The sequence below is a fragment of the Vanacampus margaritifer genome, chromosome 18 (assembly GCF_051991255.1).
Source record: "Vanacampus margaritifer isolate UIUO_Vmar chromosome 18, RoL_Vmar_1.0, whole genome shotgun sequence".
NCBI lineage: Eukaryota > Metazoa > Chordata > Actinopteri > Syngnathiformes > Syngnathidae > Vanacampus > Vanacampus margaritifer.
The window spans coordinates 1,675,968-1,697,500 of NC_135449.1; the positions used below are offsets into that span (position 1 = coordinate 1,675,968).

A 21,533-nucleotide genomic window follows, 5' to 3' on the forward strand; every position below is an offset into this window, starting at 1 on the left:
TAGGGTTCAGGCTTAGGGATAGGATTCGGCCATTGAAGATGAATGTGACTTTTGGACTTTGGTGGTGAGGTTCCGGGGGAGCTCTATGACGGGTTCGAAATCAGACTTCAAAGTTTTGCTTCCAAATTCCAAAGGTTGGGGACCCAGTTTGGGGTTAGCAGCAATCCCATTAGTGCTCAGCGTTAGTGGTTAGGGTTTCCATCTGGGTCCGTCCTTCTGAAAACTCGGGTGAGAGCAGAAATTGCAAGTGCATTTCTTTGTGTGCTCCTCCAGGCCCACAGCGACCGAGGCGGCGCGCTCAGAGAAATACTGGCAGGCCCGGCGACTTCTGCACCGCCTCCTCTCAGGAGCCATCAGTCACGGGCCGCCTCCAGAGACCGAGAACCCGGTTGAGCAAGGCAGCCCGCTGCTCATCGACGAAGGAGGCTCCGACTTCAAAACGCCAAAGAGTCTCGTGCTGCAAACAAAGACCACCATGAAGATGACACTGCCGAGGTTCCTGGGTTGAAGGATGTGACGATTGTCTCCCATCCGGGGATGGAAATGTGTGTTGGCTTCTCAAATGGAGGCTTTTTAATAAAGCGCAAAGCAGAAGTGAGCAGTTCTGTCCCGTTTGCTTTCATTTCGAAACGTGGACGCTTCTCGGTCATTTCATCGCAAAATTGGCAAACGTGGCCAAAAGTGACGCCAGGGAGGTGATCACACACCGTCATTTTATTTTACCACCATCATGTGGCAGAATTCCACATTGCAAATACTGAGACGGCAAGACTGTGTGTCCGTCTGCCAGGGATGAACGAGGTGTCACGGGACCCCCGGGGAGACGGGTTTGATGACAACGTGGCAATTTTCCACAGCCGTTCAGCTGCTGCTTACTCTGGGAATCGGCGTCAAATTAATCCAATCAACGGCTCAAACTGTGTTTTGTCAGCTGGCCTCGGTTTCTCGCGCTCTTCAAAGTCTAACATGCGTCCTTTAACCCCCGCGGTAAATAAGACTTCACCTACCAAAAGTGAATATTGGACGGCTGTGGTTCTGCAGAAGGCTTCCAAACAACACAGGTGATCCGTGTTTGTGTTGTTTTTTTTTATGTTTGCAGATGATTTTGGAGTGCGTTTGGGCGGGCAATGGTTCCATCTTCTTTGGGTTGGCTGACGGGAGGAGGCACGTTTCAGACCTAACGGACCAAAAGTATGCAAAGTAACGCATCCCCACGCTCTAAAAACAGTTGGGTCAAAAATAACCCAAATTGGATCAAGAATGGACAGACCCAATTTTGGGGGTCAAATAACTCAAGTCAACTTTTTGAGTTGTGTGACCCAAAAACTGAGAATGCACAAAGCAACCCATTTTTTCAATTTGACCCAACTTTTTGGGTTAATTGAATAATCCAATTGAATTGGGTCAAAAAAAGAACTGAGCGACTCTGAGTTATTTAACACAAAACATTAAATAGCAAAAAGTTTGTTTACGGTAACCCCCAAAAATCGGTCAAATGAAAGTAACAACCCACAAAGTAAAACTTTTTTGTTAATTGAATAACCCAACTGAACTGGGTCAAAAATGAACTGACCTGACTTTTTGAGTTATTTAAGCCAAAATGTTGGGTCAAATAAATAACCCACAAAACAAACAACCACAAAATGGGTTATTAACCCGCAAAGCAACCCGTTTTTGAGGTTATTTTGTGGGTTACTTATTTGACCCAACATTTTGGGTACGCCCTTAAAACTGCTGGGTCAAAAATAACCACATTTTGGTAAAAGATTTGGACCGACTTGCTACTTGGGTCAATTTGACCCAACTCTGGGTTGAAGTTGGGTCAAATTGATCCAATTTAGTTTTGTTTCAACCCAAAGTTGGGTTAAATTGATCCAAATAGTGGGTCGGTCCATTTTTTGACCAAATTTGGGTTATTTTTTGACCCAGCAGTTACAAGGTAACTGTAAATTTAATAACCCAGAAATTTGGGTCAGTGTCTTATTGACCCAATTTGGGTCATTTTTGACCGAACAGTGCAAACTGGATTGTAACTGTAAGGAATTGTCCTAGAGAAGTGGAGTGTTTAGATTCAAAGTATGCCATCCTCAAGGTATTTCTTTGGGCGCCTGTTGGGTTCAGGTTGGAGATATTCCATCGACTCGACATCCGTTGCAACCTGAACACTAAGCAGCGTTAGTGTTTCTGTGAGCAAGTTATAGCAACCACATCGGTCTCTAAGGAATTGGGGGTCGGGTTTGAGACACAAATACTGAGCACTGCCGACATGCCATCCCAAAAGAATAGCAGGCCAGTCTGAGCCAAAGTTTAGAACCGTGGCCTGGACCACGTATGGCGCTGTTAGCCCAAATGAAGAAAGAAAGCCACGGTCTATGAGAAGGGTCTGCTTAAGGGCAAAACCTGGACTGATCATGAAGATAGAAGCCTGCTGAGGGGCGCTCGCAAGACCTGAAAGCAATAACGTGTCCATTAGTGTTGCTGAAAGCCGCCTAATCTGATGGCATCAGTGCCGGAGGGCGGGGAAAGAAAGCACAAACAAAACGCTATCATGATTCAACACGATCGCCCCCAAAACTCAACGTACCGCCGACACAAAATCAGGTGACTATATAAGGAGACTCCGACGGGGCACGTGGCGCACCTGGAAGCTCACAAGTCAACCGACTTTTATCCACATGGAGCAAACGGGGACCGAAAATGGAGTGGCGGCCATGGCGGCCCGCTACCAGCGTTTTGACCCGGCGGCGTACCTCCAGTACAACTACACGCCGCCGCGCGCCGACTTTGGCAGGAAGGACAGCATCGTGCCGTGGAAATTGGCGTGCCTGCATCGAGCCTTCGCCGAAGGTAAGGAGCAGGGAGCAAGTTGGATCAACTCAATCAGCTTGTTTTCCAATCCCGGCAGACATTTTCCACCATCTACCCTGACTCGTACCATACGGTTGTGAGGTGTGGACATTTTTCTGACTTTCAAGGTGTTGGAACTACCTCATTTTAAATTTATACTCAAAAGATGTGCTGATCTCAAATTCAAAGTCATACAAGGAGCTGTAAATCATAACAATGCTTTAAAACTCTTAATTTCCTTGCACAAGCGAGGTGAGACCTTCTTCCACACCAACATGTTAAAAAATATAAATATTAAAAAAAATTGCGCAAATTTGCGAGTTTATAAATTTTATAAAGTGGCAAAAACTTTATAAATTTTATAAAGTGGCAAAAACTTTATAAAGTTTATAAAGTGGCAAATTTGCGAGGTTTTTTCTTCTTCTCAAATTTGCCACTTTAGAAACTCACAACTTAAGAGTTTTTTCTCAGAATATTACCCCCCCCCCTGGAAAAAGAAATATACGTTGCCCTAATATGCCATCGTAAATAGCTATTTTTAATGCTGTAAGATAAGATCGAAATAATTGTTTTGGGATCAGACACTCAACAAAAATATAAATGCCGTCAGTATGAACTGGTTTTCGGAGTCCCCAAGAATAAAACAAAACTGCACCTTTCAGAGTGGCCTTTTATTGTGGGCAGTCTAAGGCAGCGGTTCTCAACCTTTTTTCATTATCTCGTCAAAGTAGAAGTGCTCACTATCACAGATCTAGACCGGTTCCTAAACCATAATTGAGAGAAATGGTGATGTTTATGCGGGAAAAGTTTTAGATCTTTGTTTGTAATTACTGATGCTACAAAACGGCAGCAAAATACTTTCCCCCCCATTAGACAAGGTTATGTCTTGGTTCCTAAGCCCATGAATAGTAAAGGCTCTCCGTATTCTCGAGAACACATTTGTGATATTTTGCTAAGGTGACATCGGCGGCAAGCTGCTGGTGGACATCGGCTCGGGACCCACCCTCTACCAAGTCCTGAGCGCTTGCGAGGTGTTCAATGAGGTGGTCCTTACCGACTTCCTGGAGGTCAACCGGAAGGAGCTGAGGCGCTGGCAGCAGGACGAGGACGACTGCAGCCTGGACTGGACGCCATATCTGCAGCACGTCTGCAAGCTGGAGGGGCGACGGTATTAGATGACCACGTCTTTCAGATTGCACTCCAAAAACAGTCGGGGCAAAAATAACCCAACCATGGGTCAAAAATGGACCGATCCGCTATTTGGGTCAATTTGACCCAAGTTTGAGTCAACAAATGGGCCTTTTAGTGTAAAAATACTTAGAAATATGGTCAGATCCTTTTCTTGGGTCAAAAAATGGGGTCATTTTGTATAAAACAAGCCAGAGAGTTGGGTCAAATTGACCCATAAAGTGTATCGGTCCATTTTTGATCCATAATTGGGTTACTTTTCACCCAACTGTTTTTAGAGTGTAATCCCCCGCATAAATACTAGGGGTGTCAAAATTAGTGTGTTGATTTTGGGTTAATTTAAAGTTCCTTTAACGCCACTAATTGTTTTAACACGCAAGTAATGGAAAAGCCTGTACTGGGGGAATTCAACACAGCAGACACGTCCATGTCAAAAATAATAAATGTAATGATAATATATGCATTGTTATGAAATTACTGTATCAATAACTAAAAGATGCAGCCAGATTTCAAATTATTTTTTTCCACTTTTATGTTAACAGGAGTCTGAAAAAAAACATTTAATTAATTAATCGTGAGTTAACTATTGAAGTCATGTGATTAATTACAATTTTAAAAAATTATCGCCTGACACCCCTAAAAAATATATCAAATTTTATTTTTAATATATTGTGTTTGAGAGTTTAAAAACTTAGAGAAACTGGACTGTACATTTTATTGTACATTTAGAACAGATTTTAAAAAAATGTGATTAATTGTTAGTTAACTTTTAAAGTCATGCAATTAATTACCATTACAAATTTTAATCGCCTAAAAATATATATCATTTTAATATATAGTTTGAGTATGAAAAATATATATATATATATATATATATATTGTACATATTATTGTACATTCAGAACAGATTTAAAACTTGCAATTAATTGTGAGTTAACTACTGAAGTCATGCGATTAATTACGACAAAAAATGTTCATCACCTGACACCCCCGCATGAATACAGTTACTATTCAAGCATTTGTCTGTGGAATGTACGCCCAAGAAAAATATTTGTGCTCCCCCGTGAAATTGGAACCGTCACTTTCAGGGCCTCGGCGTGGACAGAGAAGGCGGCCAAGCTCCGCCGGGCGATCACCGACATCCTCCCCATCGACGTGCACCTTCCCCTGCCGGTGGACCCCGGCGTCCTCCCTCCGGCGGGGGCCGACTGCCTGGTGTCTTGCTTCTGCCTGGAGAGCGTCAGCCCCGACCTGGCCGCCTTCACCCGGGCCCTGGGCCACATCGGGGAGCTGCTGCGGCCCGGCGGGCACCTCCTGCTCATCGGCGCCCTGGAGGAGAGCTTCTACTTTGGGGGGCCCGGCGTGAAGATCCCCGTGGTGCCGCTCGGCGAGGCGCAGGTGTGCGCCAGTCTGAAGGAGAGCGGCTACACGCTGATCCGGCTGGAGGTTTACACGCTGCCTCAGGACATGCGGGTGGGGGTGGATGATGTGACAGGGGTGTTTTTTGCTAAAGCAAAGAAGGATTAAAAGGTGGTGCTAGTGTCCAAAAAGTGAATTCTATGTGCCTTTGTTGAATGAATTGATATTTTCAGCTGGACAAGGACAAGAGCCTCCCATTTTTGTTATGTCGTTACACATCGCCCCCTGCAGTCCCAAAACAGCTACTACAGCAAAACCAAAGTTCACCAAGTCTTGATTTGAATTCCTTATATGATGATTATACCTTTTATCTGGCCCATATATTAAATATGTATTGAAAAATATATAAAATAGATTAACAGTAGAACTGTGTCATTTCATGTATTTAAAAGTGAACATATATAAAGATATTCAATATATGGAAAATAGAAATCCATCCCAAATTTTTGGGGATGGAAAATAAATGAGTGCTTACTGAAAATGATACTATCCATGTATGTATCCTCTGCATCTTTCTATATATAGCAAAGTGCCATCATCCTTTTTTGTTTTGTTGTTATTGTAATCAAACACCAATAAACCTACTATCTATCATAAGAGAGAATGACATCATTTATTTATAAATCAATTCAAGTCCTTTGCGCGTCTTTCAATAAAGGCACTACATTATTTGCTCCAAAAGCCATTACGGAGGTTTTATTAGCAACCAACACAAAGCATATAGTATCGAATACTACTATACAGGATACACACATTAAAAGCCCAATAGACAAACCATCACTTTGTTTTGTATACAAAATGTACAAGAATGTATGGTTACATTAACGTGGGGTCCATTAGTGCCACCTTGTGGCGCAGACGGAGATGTTCTTACACATACTGCATTTACATGACATTTGGAAGCGTGCGCGCACACAAACCTCCTGTCCATGTTTTTATGCAAAAGAGATCTTCCGCCGTTCTCCTTCGTCTCCAACGTCGGCCGCCGCCGTAGCTCGTAAGGCGTCTGGCGACCGATCCCTCGGCCCTTTCTTTTGCTTTCCAGGATCTGCTTGGAAATGACAGAAGGGAGGAAATGATTACATATTGTTCTTTTTCTAATGCACAAAATGGACATTGTGGGTCATTTTGACCTTTGAACATTTTTGTATATTGTATTATGGGTAGGAACGTGACGATAACAAAAATATCGTGATATCGTGAAAACTGCCACAATATTGTCGTCATGTCATGATATTAAAAGCAACAGTCAGGTTGATTTCCATTTGTGAAGTTCTAGCACCCTCTGGTGGCCAGTTTTATTGTGCAATTTTATTTGTCTTAATATTTTTTACGTTTCAACATGTTTTTGTTTGGTACAAAAACAAAAAGATCATCCTAATATTTTCTTCATTCGAGAAAGCCCTCATTGAGGGTAATTTCATTGCTGTCAAAAAGTTAAAATTTAACCCACACACAAAAGGTTAAGGATTTTATTTTTATTTTTTATACCTGAATCTGCATTCTCCTCTTCCTCATCGGAAGGTGGGTCGTCCTGGTCCACAGAGCTCATGTCTATGGAAGATAGATGCGCTTGGGCCATTCTCTGCACAGCTGTCATGATTTTTTATTTTTTTTTTTTTTAAATGACAATAGAGGAGGCATTTACAGTCGTCATAAATAATTGCATCCATCAAACCAAACGCTCACACAGCATTCTGCAAACAATCCCTATTTTCTAAAGTGGAACTTAGTGGTAATAATAGTGAGTAATAATCCACTCAAAATTGCGTTTACAGCATAGCACGTGCATACCAAAGCGACAGGTGATGCCCTAACCTCGACTGCAAGGCCGTTTTGGCCACTCAGGCGAACATAATTGTCGTTTTTAACCCGACCCACGCTCATTTTCAACAATAACATTTTTTTCTAAACGGTTTGTTATGACAGGGATGTGATTTGACCAAAGTGAAATTATCTGAAAATTTAGCCGGGGGTCTGGGCAGCTAGGTCCAGGGCAGTGCCCTGGTGGGGGGACAAGGGGGGGCGTAGCCCCCCGGAGCTCATGGGTTTTCCGTGTTTTTAAGTACTTTCAATGCACTCACATGACAAAGAAATAGACAAAACAACAGCATAAATTTTGAAAAGCAACTCATATTAGAGCATACCACAAATGTCTTTGTTATAGCAGAAGATGTTATCTGTCGGAGTCATGCGCATACACAATGAACTACTTAAAAAAAATAAATAAATAAAAAATCGGATTTTTTTTGGGGGGGGAGATAAAAAAAAGCGGAATTCCGCGAATTAGCGGAAAAATCACATCCCTGTTATGATTACAACATTATTCATTTCGTGGGGGGGGCGCCGCGTTGCCGCAGCTGTGTGTCGATCCCATAATCCGGGATGATCCAGGGCAGACTCACAGCTGCCTCTGCTTCTAATCTCACAATCACACACAACAGGCTTTTTTTTTTTGGGCAGATGCAGACCACATGTCAGTTTTGGACACTCTTACGTAATTGTACGAGACAAAAGTGCGGCACGTGGTCTTGTGCGAGCACACCGACCTTTCAGCGAGGGCGGCTGATAGGTGCTCGGCGTCTTGTTGACCGTTTTGGCTTTGGGAACTCCATTTTCTCCGACGACCCACTGCAGCAGGCACGGGTGTGTGTGTGTGGGGGGGGGGGGGGGCAGTACAGACATATCAAGACACTCTGGAGAGACACACGGGAAAATGGTGTGAAGCTGGCGTACCTGATGAGACACGGTGTCGTCTTCCGGAGATGGCGGGTCTGTCAGTCGGAAGAGGGTGGCGGGCGTGGGCCTCCGACGTCGGATCTGAACACAGAGAAGGCCTTGATTGACATTTTGAGGTGGGGGGGGGGGGCACACATCTAATACGTTTTATTCAACCAGCGTGACTTTCTTTTCCATTTAAGCACAGACGGAGGAAGAACCATTCCAATTTTAATTAAGATCTGATAGCAGTTGGTATTTTTACAGTGTCCTTGCACTTTAAGAGCTTTTTTTTTTTTTTTAATCAAATGATTTGTAAACCATTTCTTTCGCAGGGTAATGTTAGATGATAATCTTGAAACAATGTCAACAACAACATCAAGAAGAGCCTCCAGCATGAATACTGCAACAAACAAATAAATAAAAATATATCTATTTAAAAAAAAAGCAAACTCGCAAATTTGTGAAAAGTTAATTTGATTAAGTTTCTTCTTTATAAAAACGAGCAATACAGTGTTCCCTCACTATAATGCGGGTCACTTTCCGCAGATTTTTTGTTGTTGTGGATTTTTCTAGTACAATTTTGTAGTGATGGCAAAATGAAGCTTCATGAAGCACTTGTGATTTTTTTTAAGTCCCCTAGATGGTGCTCTTCGTTTAAATATAAAGGCTAGTGCAATGGAAATGTATTAAATTTCCACTGCATACTCCAACCAAGAGCACCATCTAGGGGACTTAAAAAAAATCCCAAGTGCTTCATGAAGCTTCATTTTGCCATCACTACAATTTTGGCATATGCTCTTTTCCTTTTACGCTCTACAACTTAACTGTGCATCAGAATGCGCTGAACCACACTGCCCCTAAGTGGCCAAATCGGGTACAACAGTGTACACATTGAACACAGTGTTCCCAGTAAAGGCGCACCCAAACAAGGGCAAGACAGTATGAAATAATTTAAATGAAATCGATTTTGGGACATTTAAAATCAATTCTGAGTCGTACTAAATGAGAATCGATTTTTTGGCACACCCCTAATGATGTACCTTTTTTTTTTTAATGTATTTATTAAGTTAAAAAATTGAGATTGTTCAAACAAAAGAAATGTGAGAAAGTGTAAATGCTTCTATGAGAGGAGTGTGTGGTGAGGGGTTTTATAGCCTTAAAACATTTATAGTAAATTAAAATAATAAAGTTGACTACTTTGCAGATTTCCCTTTTTGTGGGTCATTTTTGGAAGGTAACGCCAGCGATAAATGAGGGAACAATGTAATTGACTACAAAGGCCCCGTTGTTATTTTGAATACATTCCACGGGTGTAAAATGTGTCCCAATAAGGCTACACGGGCAGCGCTACTATTGATCTTCACGCAAAAAAGAGGGTGAATCACAACCGCCGTTGAGAGTTACGCAACTGAGTAAACGTAAAAAACACTTCCTGTTGTAGCACCCGCTCTCAACACAGTACATTGGCTGCTTGGACATGCCGAGCCAAAGAGTGCGAAAGCATGCAGAGGAGTCATCGCCACTTCTGTTTTGTAACATTATGGAAATGAGACAGTCGGGTGCAATATAGGAGTGCTGGCTGGCCAATGGCAGTGGCGAGCGTGGGTTCGACACGTGGGCGGCATCTTGGCTTCTACGCTTTTGCTTCCCTCGCGCGGTGGATTCGTGCTCGCTTTGTGGACGTGAAGGAGGAACGTGAATGGAAAAAGTTGACATTTGCCGCAGCATACCGCTTCAATGTGTGCTACAAAATATGTTCAGATTTTTGAAAAATCAGCTAAATGCAATTTCTTTACCCTCATGCGATATGTAAACAAATGTGCGGCTTTGTCACAAGACGATATACAACACTAGCATTTCTATTCCGCGATCGACACTACGAGCTGTGATGAGAATTCTGGATGTAGTCTATTTGTGAAGTGGTGCACCGGAGGACACGGCCCTGGTCCAAATCTGCCAAATCCTCCAAAAGACACAAACAAGGAATCTCGCAATCATCTGGCCTCGACTCAGATTATCCAAGAACATCATTAAGGTTTCAAGTCCAGCTGTTTTTCTGTAGTCCAACACAACCTCCACCATCCAACGCCTCGAAGTTCAGACAGTTTGGTCGCGTGATCGAGACTAGCAGATTACAGCTTTTGTAAACCACGGACTTTGATTTTTATCTTATGTTTGCACTTTTTTTTTTTTATACTTTGTGCTGCCCTCCCAAAAACAAAATACCTTTTTAATGTTTTTTTTTTATGCTAGAGGATGCAGAAGGCTTTGATGCAGCTTCTGACATGAAGAGCTGGCTTAAAGCAATGATAGTTATTACAAAAAAATGGCCAGCAGGTGTCAGCAGAGTCTAAGAGATCAACCAGGGCCATGTTGCAAAAAGGCGTTTTTGACAGTTTGTGAATAATGATAAAACGTAGCTATATTTTAATGCTAATTGCTGCAAAACGGAAACAGATACAAATAAACTTTTTTCCCAGATGAAAGAAGAGACTCTAATACTTCTTTTGGTAGGTTCCATGTTTTTAAAGCAATAGAGCAGAATATTCTGTGGGCCTTGCAAAATCAGCCAAAATCCAGTAACACAGCCAGGAGCGAAGGTGGTTGCTTCAGTGAAAATGGCTGTGAGTAAATGACATAAGTGGGAATGTGACCTGAAACTCAATTGTGAAACAATAACCCTAGACTTGAAAGCCTAATTTGAAATCCTAAACCAGGCTTGAAACTCTATTTTGAAACCCTTGCTGAAGCCCATTTTTGAAAACATAACCCTAACTCAGCACCCTAATTTGAAATGTTAATGTTAATTTCAAAACCAAGTTTGAAAGCCCAAAATGACCTACTTTTGCTTTGCATCTGAAATTAGCATGGTGGCGCGTAATCTTGTTTTTTATTATTACTAACGTTTGTTTGTTTGATTGTTTTTATCCCTCATGTCATCTCCTCCTCGACTTCTTTTGATACCTCATCACTTTTAAGAGACGCAAAAAGTCAGGCTCGCACGGCTCAGCTTAATCCCAGCGCTGCCCGAACTCTGCTGCCAACTTGCGCTAATTCATCAGAAAACGGGAGCTCGACTGCTCCTCTTGTTACGTAAGTAGCGGTCAGTTCAGTGCGGGGGCAGGTTGCAACATGATGATCAACAAAATACTGTACAAGGTGACTCAAAGTTCACTTAAATGCACTTTTGGACTAAATAAGACCACGTCCCGGTTGATCTGTACGGTTAGAACCTTCCAAATAGACGCCACGCTGTGTTAAATTGATGGTGCCGTCCCCTTAAATAAATTAACGCCATACCTCAAATAGATGCCTCCCTTCTGGAGTTGGCAGGAGGTACCACTAGGTGTCGCAATTTCTGAGTTAGTTGTACTAGCCGTGTTTATTTTTCCACATCCAATTTCCTCCAGTCTTGCCTCACAGATACAATCAAACAGAAATAGCATTAGCAAAAGCCACTAGGGGTGGGAATCTTTGACTGTCTCGCGATTCGATTCAATTACGATTTTTGGGTCTGCGATTTGATTTAGAATCGATTTCCAGTTCAAAAATGATTTGATTAACAGTGATTTCTGTTTCAATTTGAGCAGAGTAGATCGCAGTAGATGAGCAAAGAATCATCATGATCTACTCCAGTGTGACTCGCTAATGCTAATTAGCGCGCTACTCGTGGCACTTTTATCACTCAAAAGAACGGCTATTCATACAAAACGCTTCAGGAATGTATACAGAGAAGCATTTTAACATTACTCACCGGTATATGCTCTTCCTACGCTGCAAAAAAAAACAACTTTTATCGGCATAACTTGATCGTGACTTCTTCCTTCTACTCTCTCCAACTCAACTGTGTATCAGAACGCGCGGTACCACACTGCCCCTAAGTGGCCAAATCGGGTACAACATGAACAGTGTAAAGGCACGCACAAACAAGGGCAAAACAGTATAAAATAATTTAAACAAAATGGATTTTGGGACATTTAAAATCGATTTTGAATCGTACTAAATGGGAATCGTGGTTCTTATGAGAATCGATTTTTGGGCATGCCCTTAGTAGCCACAGTTTTGCTTACCCTCAGATGGCCATCACCGGTCATCTTTAATCTTGGTTTAAAGTTTTTTTATGACCTTAAAACGAAGATAAGAATATAAAATTACATCACATCTGGATTGGAGTCATAAACGGTGAGAGTTGGAAGACGCATGTCACAGTTTTGTGTCTTAGAGCGTTGTGATTTTCAGGTCTTTGCATCATTAGAGGTTTATTATTCATCTATCTAATCTAGTCTAACAGATCTTGGTTAGCGCCATAGTACGTTAGCGTACACTAGGTGAAGTAGAGACATTGCATCTGTAAATCTGAAGTTCGCAGTGGAGTCTGACACTAATTAAATCATGAAGCGTATGTATCTATGCATCTATGTCAATTGATGATTGGCAGCACCAGAACCTTCGCAGAAGACACGGCACGTGTGAAGTTCGTCATGGAATCCATTTGAATTCATACGATGTAATTGAAAGAACACTATTTCAATGAAGTAATATTGTTTCATTTTTAAGTCTGTCTGGTCGAATGTGATATAATCGATGCCTTGTGCTCATGCATGATGGATTCTCACCAGTTCCACTTGTCGCGGGTCCAGCTGGATGGGCACCGCCGAAGGCACCGAGAACTGGATCTTCCTCTTCGCATCGCTGTCCTCGGGCTCTCGCTCCACAGTCGTGTCGATCCCTGCAGGCAGAAGAGGCTCCGTCATCATCACACGTCTCCAACCTTGTCAAAAAAGTCCAGTCTGCGCCCCTCTCTCGGTCTTGTCAGTCCCACTCCCACATATGCGCACTCGGTCACGAAGCAACACTGCAACGCGTGTTCGTGTGGAGGCTTATGACGCGGTCAGCTGTTGCAGCAAATATCGCGATATCTAAGCGCAATTTGGGTTGGAAACTACAGTCGCAACATAAAATTAAAAAAAAAAAAAAAAAAAGGGAGGCTTTAGGACCCAGAGGAGCAAGGTGCGTACGTTATTAAGAGACGGAAATCCATATAAGGAAACAAGAAGAGGCCATTCGTTTGAGTCCAAAATCAAAATTAAACAGTGACAATCTTTTGGTGACAAACACGGAATTCATTGGCAAAGGTAAGTTTAATGGAACAGCAACCTATTAAGTCTTCCTGATACCACTAACAAGACGCATATAAACAAAACTGGTAGCCTGGTAAGGTACAGTTGCCGCTTCAGATAGGCTACCTGAATACTTAACTTACTTTACTTTCTTTTACAGTCTGCTGCTGTGCTTATTTTCCTCTTTCAGAACTTGCACCCAACCGCACAGAAGATAAAAAAATAAAAATAAAACGTCTTTCACGAGTAAACGTCAATGAATCGTTACGTTAAACCTTGTCCAACATCTAGAACTGTGGCCGGAAACGGTCGGATTCATTTCCGGGTCACGTGACTTGTGCGCACGTCCAGATAAGTTTTTTTGTGGGTTTTTTTCCACTCACGCACACACACATACACGCACACATACAAACATGGTCTCCCAGGCGGCGAAGCGAACCCACGCCAACCTGCATCATTGCATTAATTTTAGTGTGTCTTGTTTCAAGTTAAAAGAGCTAGAGGTGATACAGTACAGTACACTGTTGCAAAGTTTAGATTTAAGCCTATTAAGAGGCGCTTCTAAAGTGTCACCCTACTTTGTAACCAAGCCTTGAAACCCTCATTTGAAATAAAACAGGCATGAAACTGTAACTCTGACACGAGACCCTATTTTGAAACCCTAACCCTCGCTTAAACCAAAGCCTTAAAACTCCCAATTTCAACCCAGTCTTGAAGCCCCATTTTCGAACATTAATTTTATTTTGAATCCCTAATTTCATACTCTATACCTGCGATGAAAAATTAACACGACACCCTAACCCTGTTTTAGAACCTTAATCCTGCCTTGGCCATGGTGTGCTCGCTGTACCTGTGATGTATGCGTGTCACAAAAAGCAACCTAAATGATCTGCACTATCAGTTTCTGTCCACAAGATGTCAGCCAACACTAAATCTTGTACACAAAGCGCAAGGCCCAATGAGTAGATGGTGAGCAGTGTGTACTTCCGGGTTGCAGAAATGTGATTGGCTACCACTGAGTTCAATTGAAAAACAAAACGTGATTATATTCTTAAGGACTATAAATTAGAAGATAGGAAATTGATTAGAAGTAAATTAACTTTTGAAGGAGAAATTTAAGATGAATGTTGGAAATCTGTGAAAATATCCAAACAATTGCCACAGTATTGTGGATTTTATGGGCATTCAAGCTTTTTTTCATTATACCGTGTGCGCATAAGTATGTCAACTTTCCAGCACGACTCGTACGTCCCCTTCAAATAAGATTCCCGCTTTGTCTAGTTGAGCATTCTTCTCCCACTCTCGTCTGTTGGCCCCTGTCCGCAATCGGCGGTGCCGCGCCGTGCCAAGCTTGGCAAGCGGGCACGTCCGCCAGGGCGCCGCTTTAGTTTGGTTCAATTGACTCGTTTAGGCGATCGCGCCCCGACACACCGGCTTTAGGGCGGCCGCCATATTGTGTCCTTCTGTCTCGTCTTGTTCCCACGCGGGGATTGTTGTTGCGGAATCATTTCGGCCATGAATCGTTTAACGATCGTAAACCCTCATTAGCGAGGTGTTCGTTTGACCCGAATGTTTAGTATTGTAATTGTGCTGGTGTGGAAGTGTGATGCAACGAGGAATCCTTACACCAAAATCGGATTTTCAATTTTTATCTAGCGCTAATCGAAACAGGAAATGCCAGTTTTCAAATATATCAATGCCTTTGGTAATGTTTAGCATGATTGACCGGGCGATTGCCTCCTTTCTTGTCATATGGAAACAAATGATAAGAAAATGATTGCGCTCATGTTGTCAAATGAGACGATGCTAACTTCCTGTAGCATTAGCACTAGGCTAGCAATGTTTTAAAAACGAAGTATGTTTTGTATTTAAATAAACAGTGGATGTAATTCTTAACGTCGTGTGTTTAGTTTTACAGTTAACTCCAATTGGGGCCAATTGTTTTTGCCAATGTTTGTAGGTCAATAATCCGCCGATTATAATCAGTGGCTGATTAATCGGTCGGGCCCTACCTAAAATCCTAGTCTGAAAAGTGTTTAAAATCCTAATTGATATGCTGAATCAGAGGATTTGGACAATTTTAAATAAAAAAATGACTTCAAACGATTACTCGATTATTAAAATAGTTTTCGATTAATTTGATAATCGATTACTTGTCGATTCATTGATTAATTTTGACAGCTCTATTTGAAACCCAAAATTGAAGTTTGAAATAGGGCTGGGTTTAAAAAAATCGAATAATCGATTTTCTAGCCCAATATCAATTCATAAAACCATGAATCATTTATTTCAATCACTTTCTTCCCATACATTCTTAGGAAAATATAAATTTAAAGGCCAATTTTTTGTATCTTACTGTTTTCTTGAAATTCACTATTCACATGAATTTTAAAGTATTTTCTTAAATTTATGAAAGATCTGGCTCATTGCACTTTAAGACAATTCAGAATCTTTTAAGTTTATATTTACAATTATAAATTGAAAAAAAAAACACATGATGTGCTATAATTAATAATCGAAATCGGGTTAAACTGAAGTGAATCGAATCGGGGGGGAAATCTAAATCAAATCGAACTGAATACTTGTGACTCAAAATTAGAATTGATACCCAGCCCTAGTTTGAATCCCTAACCCTGGTTCTAAACTCTCATATGACACCCTAACTCGGGTTTCGAACCCTAATTTGAAACTGCAACCCTTTTCTGAAACCTTTATGAGACACCCGCCCCTCAATCCGGTGCTACTCTTGTTTGGAATGCTTTAAAAATGGACGCCTCTGATGGGGATTACATGTAACCTTTTTGCCATTGACCCCATTTTTTCCCTCTAAAACAGAACCAGTGTGAATCCACTCACTTACCGCTTATTTCATTTTGCCTTTCAGCGCCCGCTGACAGATGGCGAGTTCTTCTCAACCCCCCCACCCCCCACCTCACCCAGCAGCCCGCCCCAGGGGGGGTGAAAGCCAGTCTGGGTGAATGCGGCCGCATGTCAATCAGCGGCTCTCATGTGATGGCTCTTGCCAATGACGTGCCAGCCATATGGGCCTGGCATCACACAGCCCCGCTACGCAAGTCACCCGCGCGTCTGGGCTGCACACACAGGCAGGGTGGCCGCAGAAGAAGAAGAAGAAGAAGAAGAAGAAGGGGAGGAGGAAGAGGAGGAAGAGGAATGTAGGCGGGCGCACGAGCGGGGACCACACGGCAGCCTCTTCTTCGCCCTGCATCACATCTCGTCGACATGGTGTAAACAAACCGCAGGTAGGTTCTTCTCAAATTGACGTCTTTTTTTTTTTTTTTTTTTCATCATTTCATCATGAGTCCACACGCACGGCCATCTTTTTGTCATTCATGGAGCCAGAACGGGGATGTGTATGCGCGGGTGCACACACACACGCGCGCGGGATACTTCACGAGATATAAAGCGGCGTGTTTATGATATTAGATGGAAAATGGTGGGGGAAAAAAGCTGATAGCGTCTCACTATATGATTTTGAGTGTGTTTTATATTGATTTTCAATTTAAGTAATGAATTGTGTTTAGTGACAAATTACGCCAAGGTGAGATGTTTTTTTTTTTGTTTTTTTTAACATAACAATAACGTCAATAATCATTATTCAAAATAAAAATGACATTTTGGAGTTGAATGAGGGTTCTCGGAAAACTTTTTCAGATTCAATTTGACATTTTGGTAATCAGGCTGGAAATTCTGTGCATTAAAGCATTTCAATTGCAAAGTGAGTGATTTATTTAATGTAAAATATCTTATATGTAGGGCTGATGAAGCTCATCAGTCAACCATTCGGTACACCTGCACGCCACGCCCTTTACAAATATGACAGTTTCAAAGTGCTGATTTGACTATTGGACATGCTGAAACGACAGTCAGAATATTAGGAACACCTGTGTGTGTGCGTGTGTGTGTGTGTGTGTGTGTGTGCGTGCGTGTCTGATCGCCGTCTAATCATGTGACCCGGCGCATCCATGTCCAGCCCCTTTTGTCTCATCCCAAGTGGAAGGTGTCCCTAATAGTATGACCCCGGCACATACGCTGGCAGCCATTTTGTGTCATGTTTTGAGGGTGTACTTAATAATGTGACCCAATCCATCCTTTTTTTGTCCGTCATCCCATGTTGGAGGTGTACCCAATAATGTGGCCCAACACATCTAGTCCCCACCCCCTTTTTTGTGTGTCATCACATGTTGCAGGTGTACCTAATAATATGACCAGACGCATCCATTGCCAGCCATTTTGTCTCATCCCGATGAAGGGGTTCCTAATAATGTGACTGAAGGAATCCTTTTTGCAGCCATTTTGTTGCATCCCATGTTTACATGTCCCGAATTATGTGACTCAAGACATCCATTTGCAGGCCATTTTGTGTCTCATCCCATGCTGCCGGTGTCCCTAATAATGTGGCCTGAGTCGAGCAATTTAAGGTTGTTGTTTTTTTTTTACATACCACGTTGTAGACTTTTTTTTTTTGAATTATTTGTTTTTATTTTTGTACATCCCATGTTGTAGGTGTCCCTAATAAAATGGGCTGGCTCATTCACCCTTAAACTTTTTGGTCATTTCATGTTCCAGGTGTACCTAATAATGTGACTCCCCGCATCCATTTCCCTTTACCGATGCATCATTCCCCCCCCTGTCACCAACACATCAATTTCCAACCATGTTGTCTTCTGTCCCTAATGATATGACCAGGCACATCCATTCCCCGTTTCACATGTTACAAGTGTACCTAATAATGTGACCTGGCAAGGTCAATTTCCAGGCTTTTTTTTTTTTTTATGGTTCGGGGGTGTCAACCTTCACCCAATCGCCCCATTTTTCCTATCATCTCATTTTGCAGGTGTTTCTAATAATGTGACCTGACATTGATGTTCAGCCATTTTGCATCTTATATGCCATGTTGTCCCTAATAATATGGCCTGACACATCCCTCCATTGTCATCACGTTACAGGTGTTACCTAATCATGTGACCTGGCTCATCCATTTTTTTTTTTTTTTTTTTTGGTCAAGCTTCACCCTTAAAGATGACATCATAGAGTGGATATAAACACCGCGCGCGCGGGACCCCGCCTCCTGTGTTGCAGGTGACAATGTTGAGCCGTCTCTTCAGTGAGGTTCTGCCGGACGTCCAGAGGCTGGCGGCCGACTGGGCAGCCGACACGCCGGACGGCGAGACGCACGCCAAGGTGAAGAACGAGCGTCAGGCGCACCTGCGCGGGGAGGACGAGCTGGACGAGGCTCGCGGCTGCGGGGACAGCAGCAGCCGAGCCGAGTCCGAAATGGCAGATGAGGAGGAGGACGAGGAGCAGGAGGACGAGGAGCAGGAGGAGGAGGAGGAGGAGGAGGAGGGGGAGGGGGAGGACGGGGAGGATGAAGGCACCGGGGACAAAGGCGGCAAAAAACGCGGTCCGAAGAAGCGCAAGACGAGCGCGGCCCGCGTGGAGCGCTCCAAAGTGCGCCGGGTGAAGGCCAACGCCCGGGAGCGCACGCGCATGCACGACCTGAACTCCGCGCTGGACAACCTGCGCAAGGTGGTTCCGTGCTACTCCAAGACGCAGAAGTTGTCCAAAATCGAGACGCTGCGCCTGGCCAAGAACTACATCCTGGCGCTGGGCGAGATCCTGCGCAACGGCAAGCGCCCGGATGTGGTCAACTACGTGCAGATGTTGTGCAAGGGACTCTCGCAGCCCACCACCAACCTGGTGGCCGGATGCCTGCAGCTCAACACGCGCAACTTCCTCACCGAACCGGACGCGGGGCGCTTCCACATGGCCGGCTCGCCTTTCTCCTTGCACCCGTACTCGTCGTCGTCGTCGTCGGCTGCGGCGGCGGCGGCGGCGGCCGCGGCGTCGTACCGGTGCCGCCTGGCCAGCCCCAACTACCAAGCCCCCGGCGGCGGGCCCCTCAACATCCGCGGCCACTCGTACGCCTCCGGCTACGAGGCCGCTTACGGCGCGGGCGGGGCCTCCCCGGACTACCTGAGCCCGGACTACGAGGGCCAGCACAGCCCGCCGGGCGGCTGCTTGGGCGTCGGCGTGCAGGGCCAGTCCGGGAAGCAGCAAGAACTGGAAGCCGAGCGGAACTATCACTACTCGTCTATGCATTACTCCCGAGCCGGACGCGCGTTGACGTTTGGCCCCTCGGGAGCGCGCGGCGGGGGCGCGCACTCCGAGAACATCCCCCCCTTCCACGAGGGCCACCACGAGCGCGCCGTGGGCCCCTACGAGGACATCAGCGCCTTTTTCCACAACTGACAATCCGTATCTGCTCCTGTAATCTGATTACATGCTGTTGTTCATTGTGCGGTATATGTGTGTGTGTGTGTGTGTGTGCGTGCGTGTGTGCGTGTGCGCAAAATGGCCAGACACATGTAATAGAAACGAAACACACAAATAAAACATGATTTATATTTGTTTGTCATTTACTCAAGTGCACTCGCCCACGACAATTCTGCAGTATTTTCAACTATTGAAGCAAAAAAGAAATGATTAGATTAGGCCTATAAATTTCTATAAATGCAAATGTGGTGTAAAGCCATTATGAACTCAATGCGTTGATTTAAGGTATTTTTTAAAAAAAAATCCCGTTTCTTGCCTATATTTCATGCAATTGTTTTGCAAAATGTTTTAACTTCCACAAACTTTGAGATCATTTTATTTATATTTAGGGGGGGGGGGCAGTTCTATATTAACCCAAATATTTAACTGTTTCCAAAATGTGTAAGTGGACATTATTATCAGGCTTTAATTTGCATGAAACTCATTGCGGCTTAATTGAATATAATCAACTAACCCAATTCTCAAACGACTGCATGAAGGTTGCATGATTTTCCGTGACAATGTCAGACTCACAATAATGTTTGCTTTGGTTTATTGAAACCTAAATAAATACATTGCAAGGACAAAACACCAGTTGAAGTAAAAATACAAATTTAACGGAAGAAATAAAATCATTTGTCAATCATAAATTCCATCATTTACATGTTCAAAGGATAGGAAGAAAAATTTCAAACGTGTGTGTAGGCCAGTTGACATCAGTACAAATTTCTCCAATTGATGCTAATAATAATAATAGTGATGGGAGCATGCAGGCGCCATGTTGGACCACCGCCTGTGGTCCCATATGTTGCCTCGGTGGTCAAGCCTGCGAGGCTCTGCAGGCAGACTCTCTAATCCAATAAATAAATCAAACATCACACAATAAGCGAACATTAATATGAATTTAGTGGCCCTTGCACGACTCGATCAGATCAACGTTTAGGTCACGAAGTTTTGTCACCATCTTTCCAACTTTTAATCCAAAAAATGCATCTGAATTTTAATTTAATATGAAATAGAAAGTCACATTTCAAAGGGCAGAATCAAGAAACAACTCAATTAAAAATACACACGCCGGCTTTTAAAAAGGCCAGGCAGTCTTAAAATTGATTTTTTTTTTCTTTGCAGTTTACAAAAAAAGCTGAAGTAAAAATTGACGAAAAATTTGCCAGATAACGAAAATGAATGCCACGAGAATTAAAAAAAAAATACAAATAACTTTAATCATTTTTAAAAAAAAATACATATACATAAATTATCTCTACGATTTGATTTGAGAGCGGGTTCCTATAAATGCACTTTTTTTGCATCAGAATTCAGCGGGTCGATAACAGGTGGCAGCGATTCGCAGCAAATCACCAGCATCGTGCACGCATGCAGCTGCGCCACGCCACGCCAGGCCACGCGTGGCACGCACGCACGCACGCACGCACGCACGACACGCACGTTGCAGCCCGGCCAAACGTGCAGGGCCCTTGTGGGAGGGCCCCGGTGTTTCTTTCCTAATTCCACCAGCATCTGTTCATTAGTCCAGCACAGCCTGCATGGAGAGAAGGAAAAAAAAAAATCTGCATTTTTTAAAATAATAATTATTATTATTCCTTGAATGCAGGAGAATGCAGTTGGCCTCATTTATAATGTGCAATGATTTTTTGATTGGAGTCCTTTTCTTTCTTTATTTGCGATATGGATTTAATAAGCATCTAATCAATTAGTTCAAGCCTATTCGTTAAATGAATGTCTGTAAAATCCCTTATAAATACCGTGCAAAATGTTAATTAAATGACCCATCAAATTGTTCATTTTGTGCTGAAATATAGGTCTTAATTCCCATCTGGAGCATTTTGCACTATTATCACGTGGCATATTTTATTAATTGTTTATGTTGGTGAAAATATGTCCAAA

At 43.1% G+C, this 21,533-nt stretch overlaps 4 protein-coding genes and 1 pseudogene across 13 annotated transcripts in view; 3 read left to right on the forward strand and 2 right to left on the reverse strand.

Moving 5' to 3' along the window:
• The window catches only part of LOC144038774 (uncharacterized), a 2,259-nt gene extending 1,661 nt beyond the window's left edge, over positions 1–598 (forward strand). The window contains exon 2 of the mRNA XM_077551513.1: positions 274–598. Coding sequence (XP_077407639.1) covers positions 274–508 — 235 coding nt within the window. The 3' untranslated portion in view covers positions 509–598. The remainder of the gene's footprint in view (positions 1–273) is intronic.
• aldh18a1 (aldehyde dehydrogenase 18 family, member A1) overlaps positions 1–5,273 on the reverse strand; it is a 26,948-nt gene extending 21,675 nt beyond the window's left edge. Inside the window, exons 1-2 of one of the 2 annotated variants that reach the window (XM_077551497.1) lie at positions 5,017–5,273; positions 3,902–4,001 (exon numbers count right to left, since the gene is read on the reverse strand). The gene's annotated coding sequence lies outside the window, so the exon portion shown is untranslated. Of the gene's footprint in view, positions 1–3,901 lie in introns of both variants that reach the window. The other variant, XM_077551496.1, reaches the window with a different exon arrangement.
• Positions 2,533–5,764, forward strand: pnmt (phenylethanolamine N-methyltransferase). Its single transcript, XM_077551514.1, has 3 exons — positions 2,533–2,847; positions 3,805–4,015; positions 5,124–5,764. The coding sequence occupies exons 1-3, from the start codon at positions 2,676–2,678 to the stop codon at positions 5,560–5,562; spliced, it is 822 nt and encodes a 273-aa protein (XP_077407640.1). The 5' UTR covers positions 2,533–2,675; the 3' UTR covers positions 5,563–5,764.
• Positions 5,395–13,067, reverse strand: LOC144038772 (protein phosphatase 1 regulatory subunit 1B-like). Of its 8 annotated transcripts, none has more exons than XM_077551511.1 (6): positions 12,792–13,067; positions 8,191–8,274; positions 8,004–8,085; positions 6,946–7,008; positions 6,375–6,505; positions 5,395–5,542 (listed from the first exon to the last, which is right to left on the reverse strand). In XM_077551511.1, exons 1-5 carry the CDS (start codon positions 12,930–12,932, stop codon positions 6,390–6,392), a joined length of 486 nt encoding a protein of 161 aa, XP_077407637.1. In that variant the 5' UTR covers positions 12,933–13,067; the 3' UTR covers positions 5,395–5,542; positions 6,375–6,389. The 8 variants fall into 8 exon arrangements, with proteins under 8 accessions (XP_077407637.1, XP_077407638.1, XP_077407633.1 ...); XM_077551512.1 differs by having other exon boundaries at positions 6,375–6,502; positions 12,792–13,066; XM_077551507.1 differs by having other exon boundaries at positions 5,395–5,490; positions 6,946–7,047; positions 12,792–13,066.
• Positions 13,068–16,336: 3,269 nt separating this feature from the next.
• Positions 16,337–19,720, forward strand: LOC144038767 (neurogenic differentiation factor 2-like; annotated as a pseudogene). Its single transcript, XR_013289283.1, has 2 exons — positions 16,337–16,555; positions 18,396–19,720. The product of XR_013289283.1 is annotated as a neurogenic differentiation factor 2-like (transcript).
• The last annotated feature ends 1,813 nt before the right edge of the window (positions 19,721–21,533 follow it).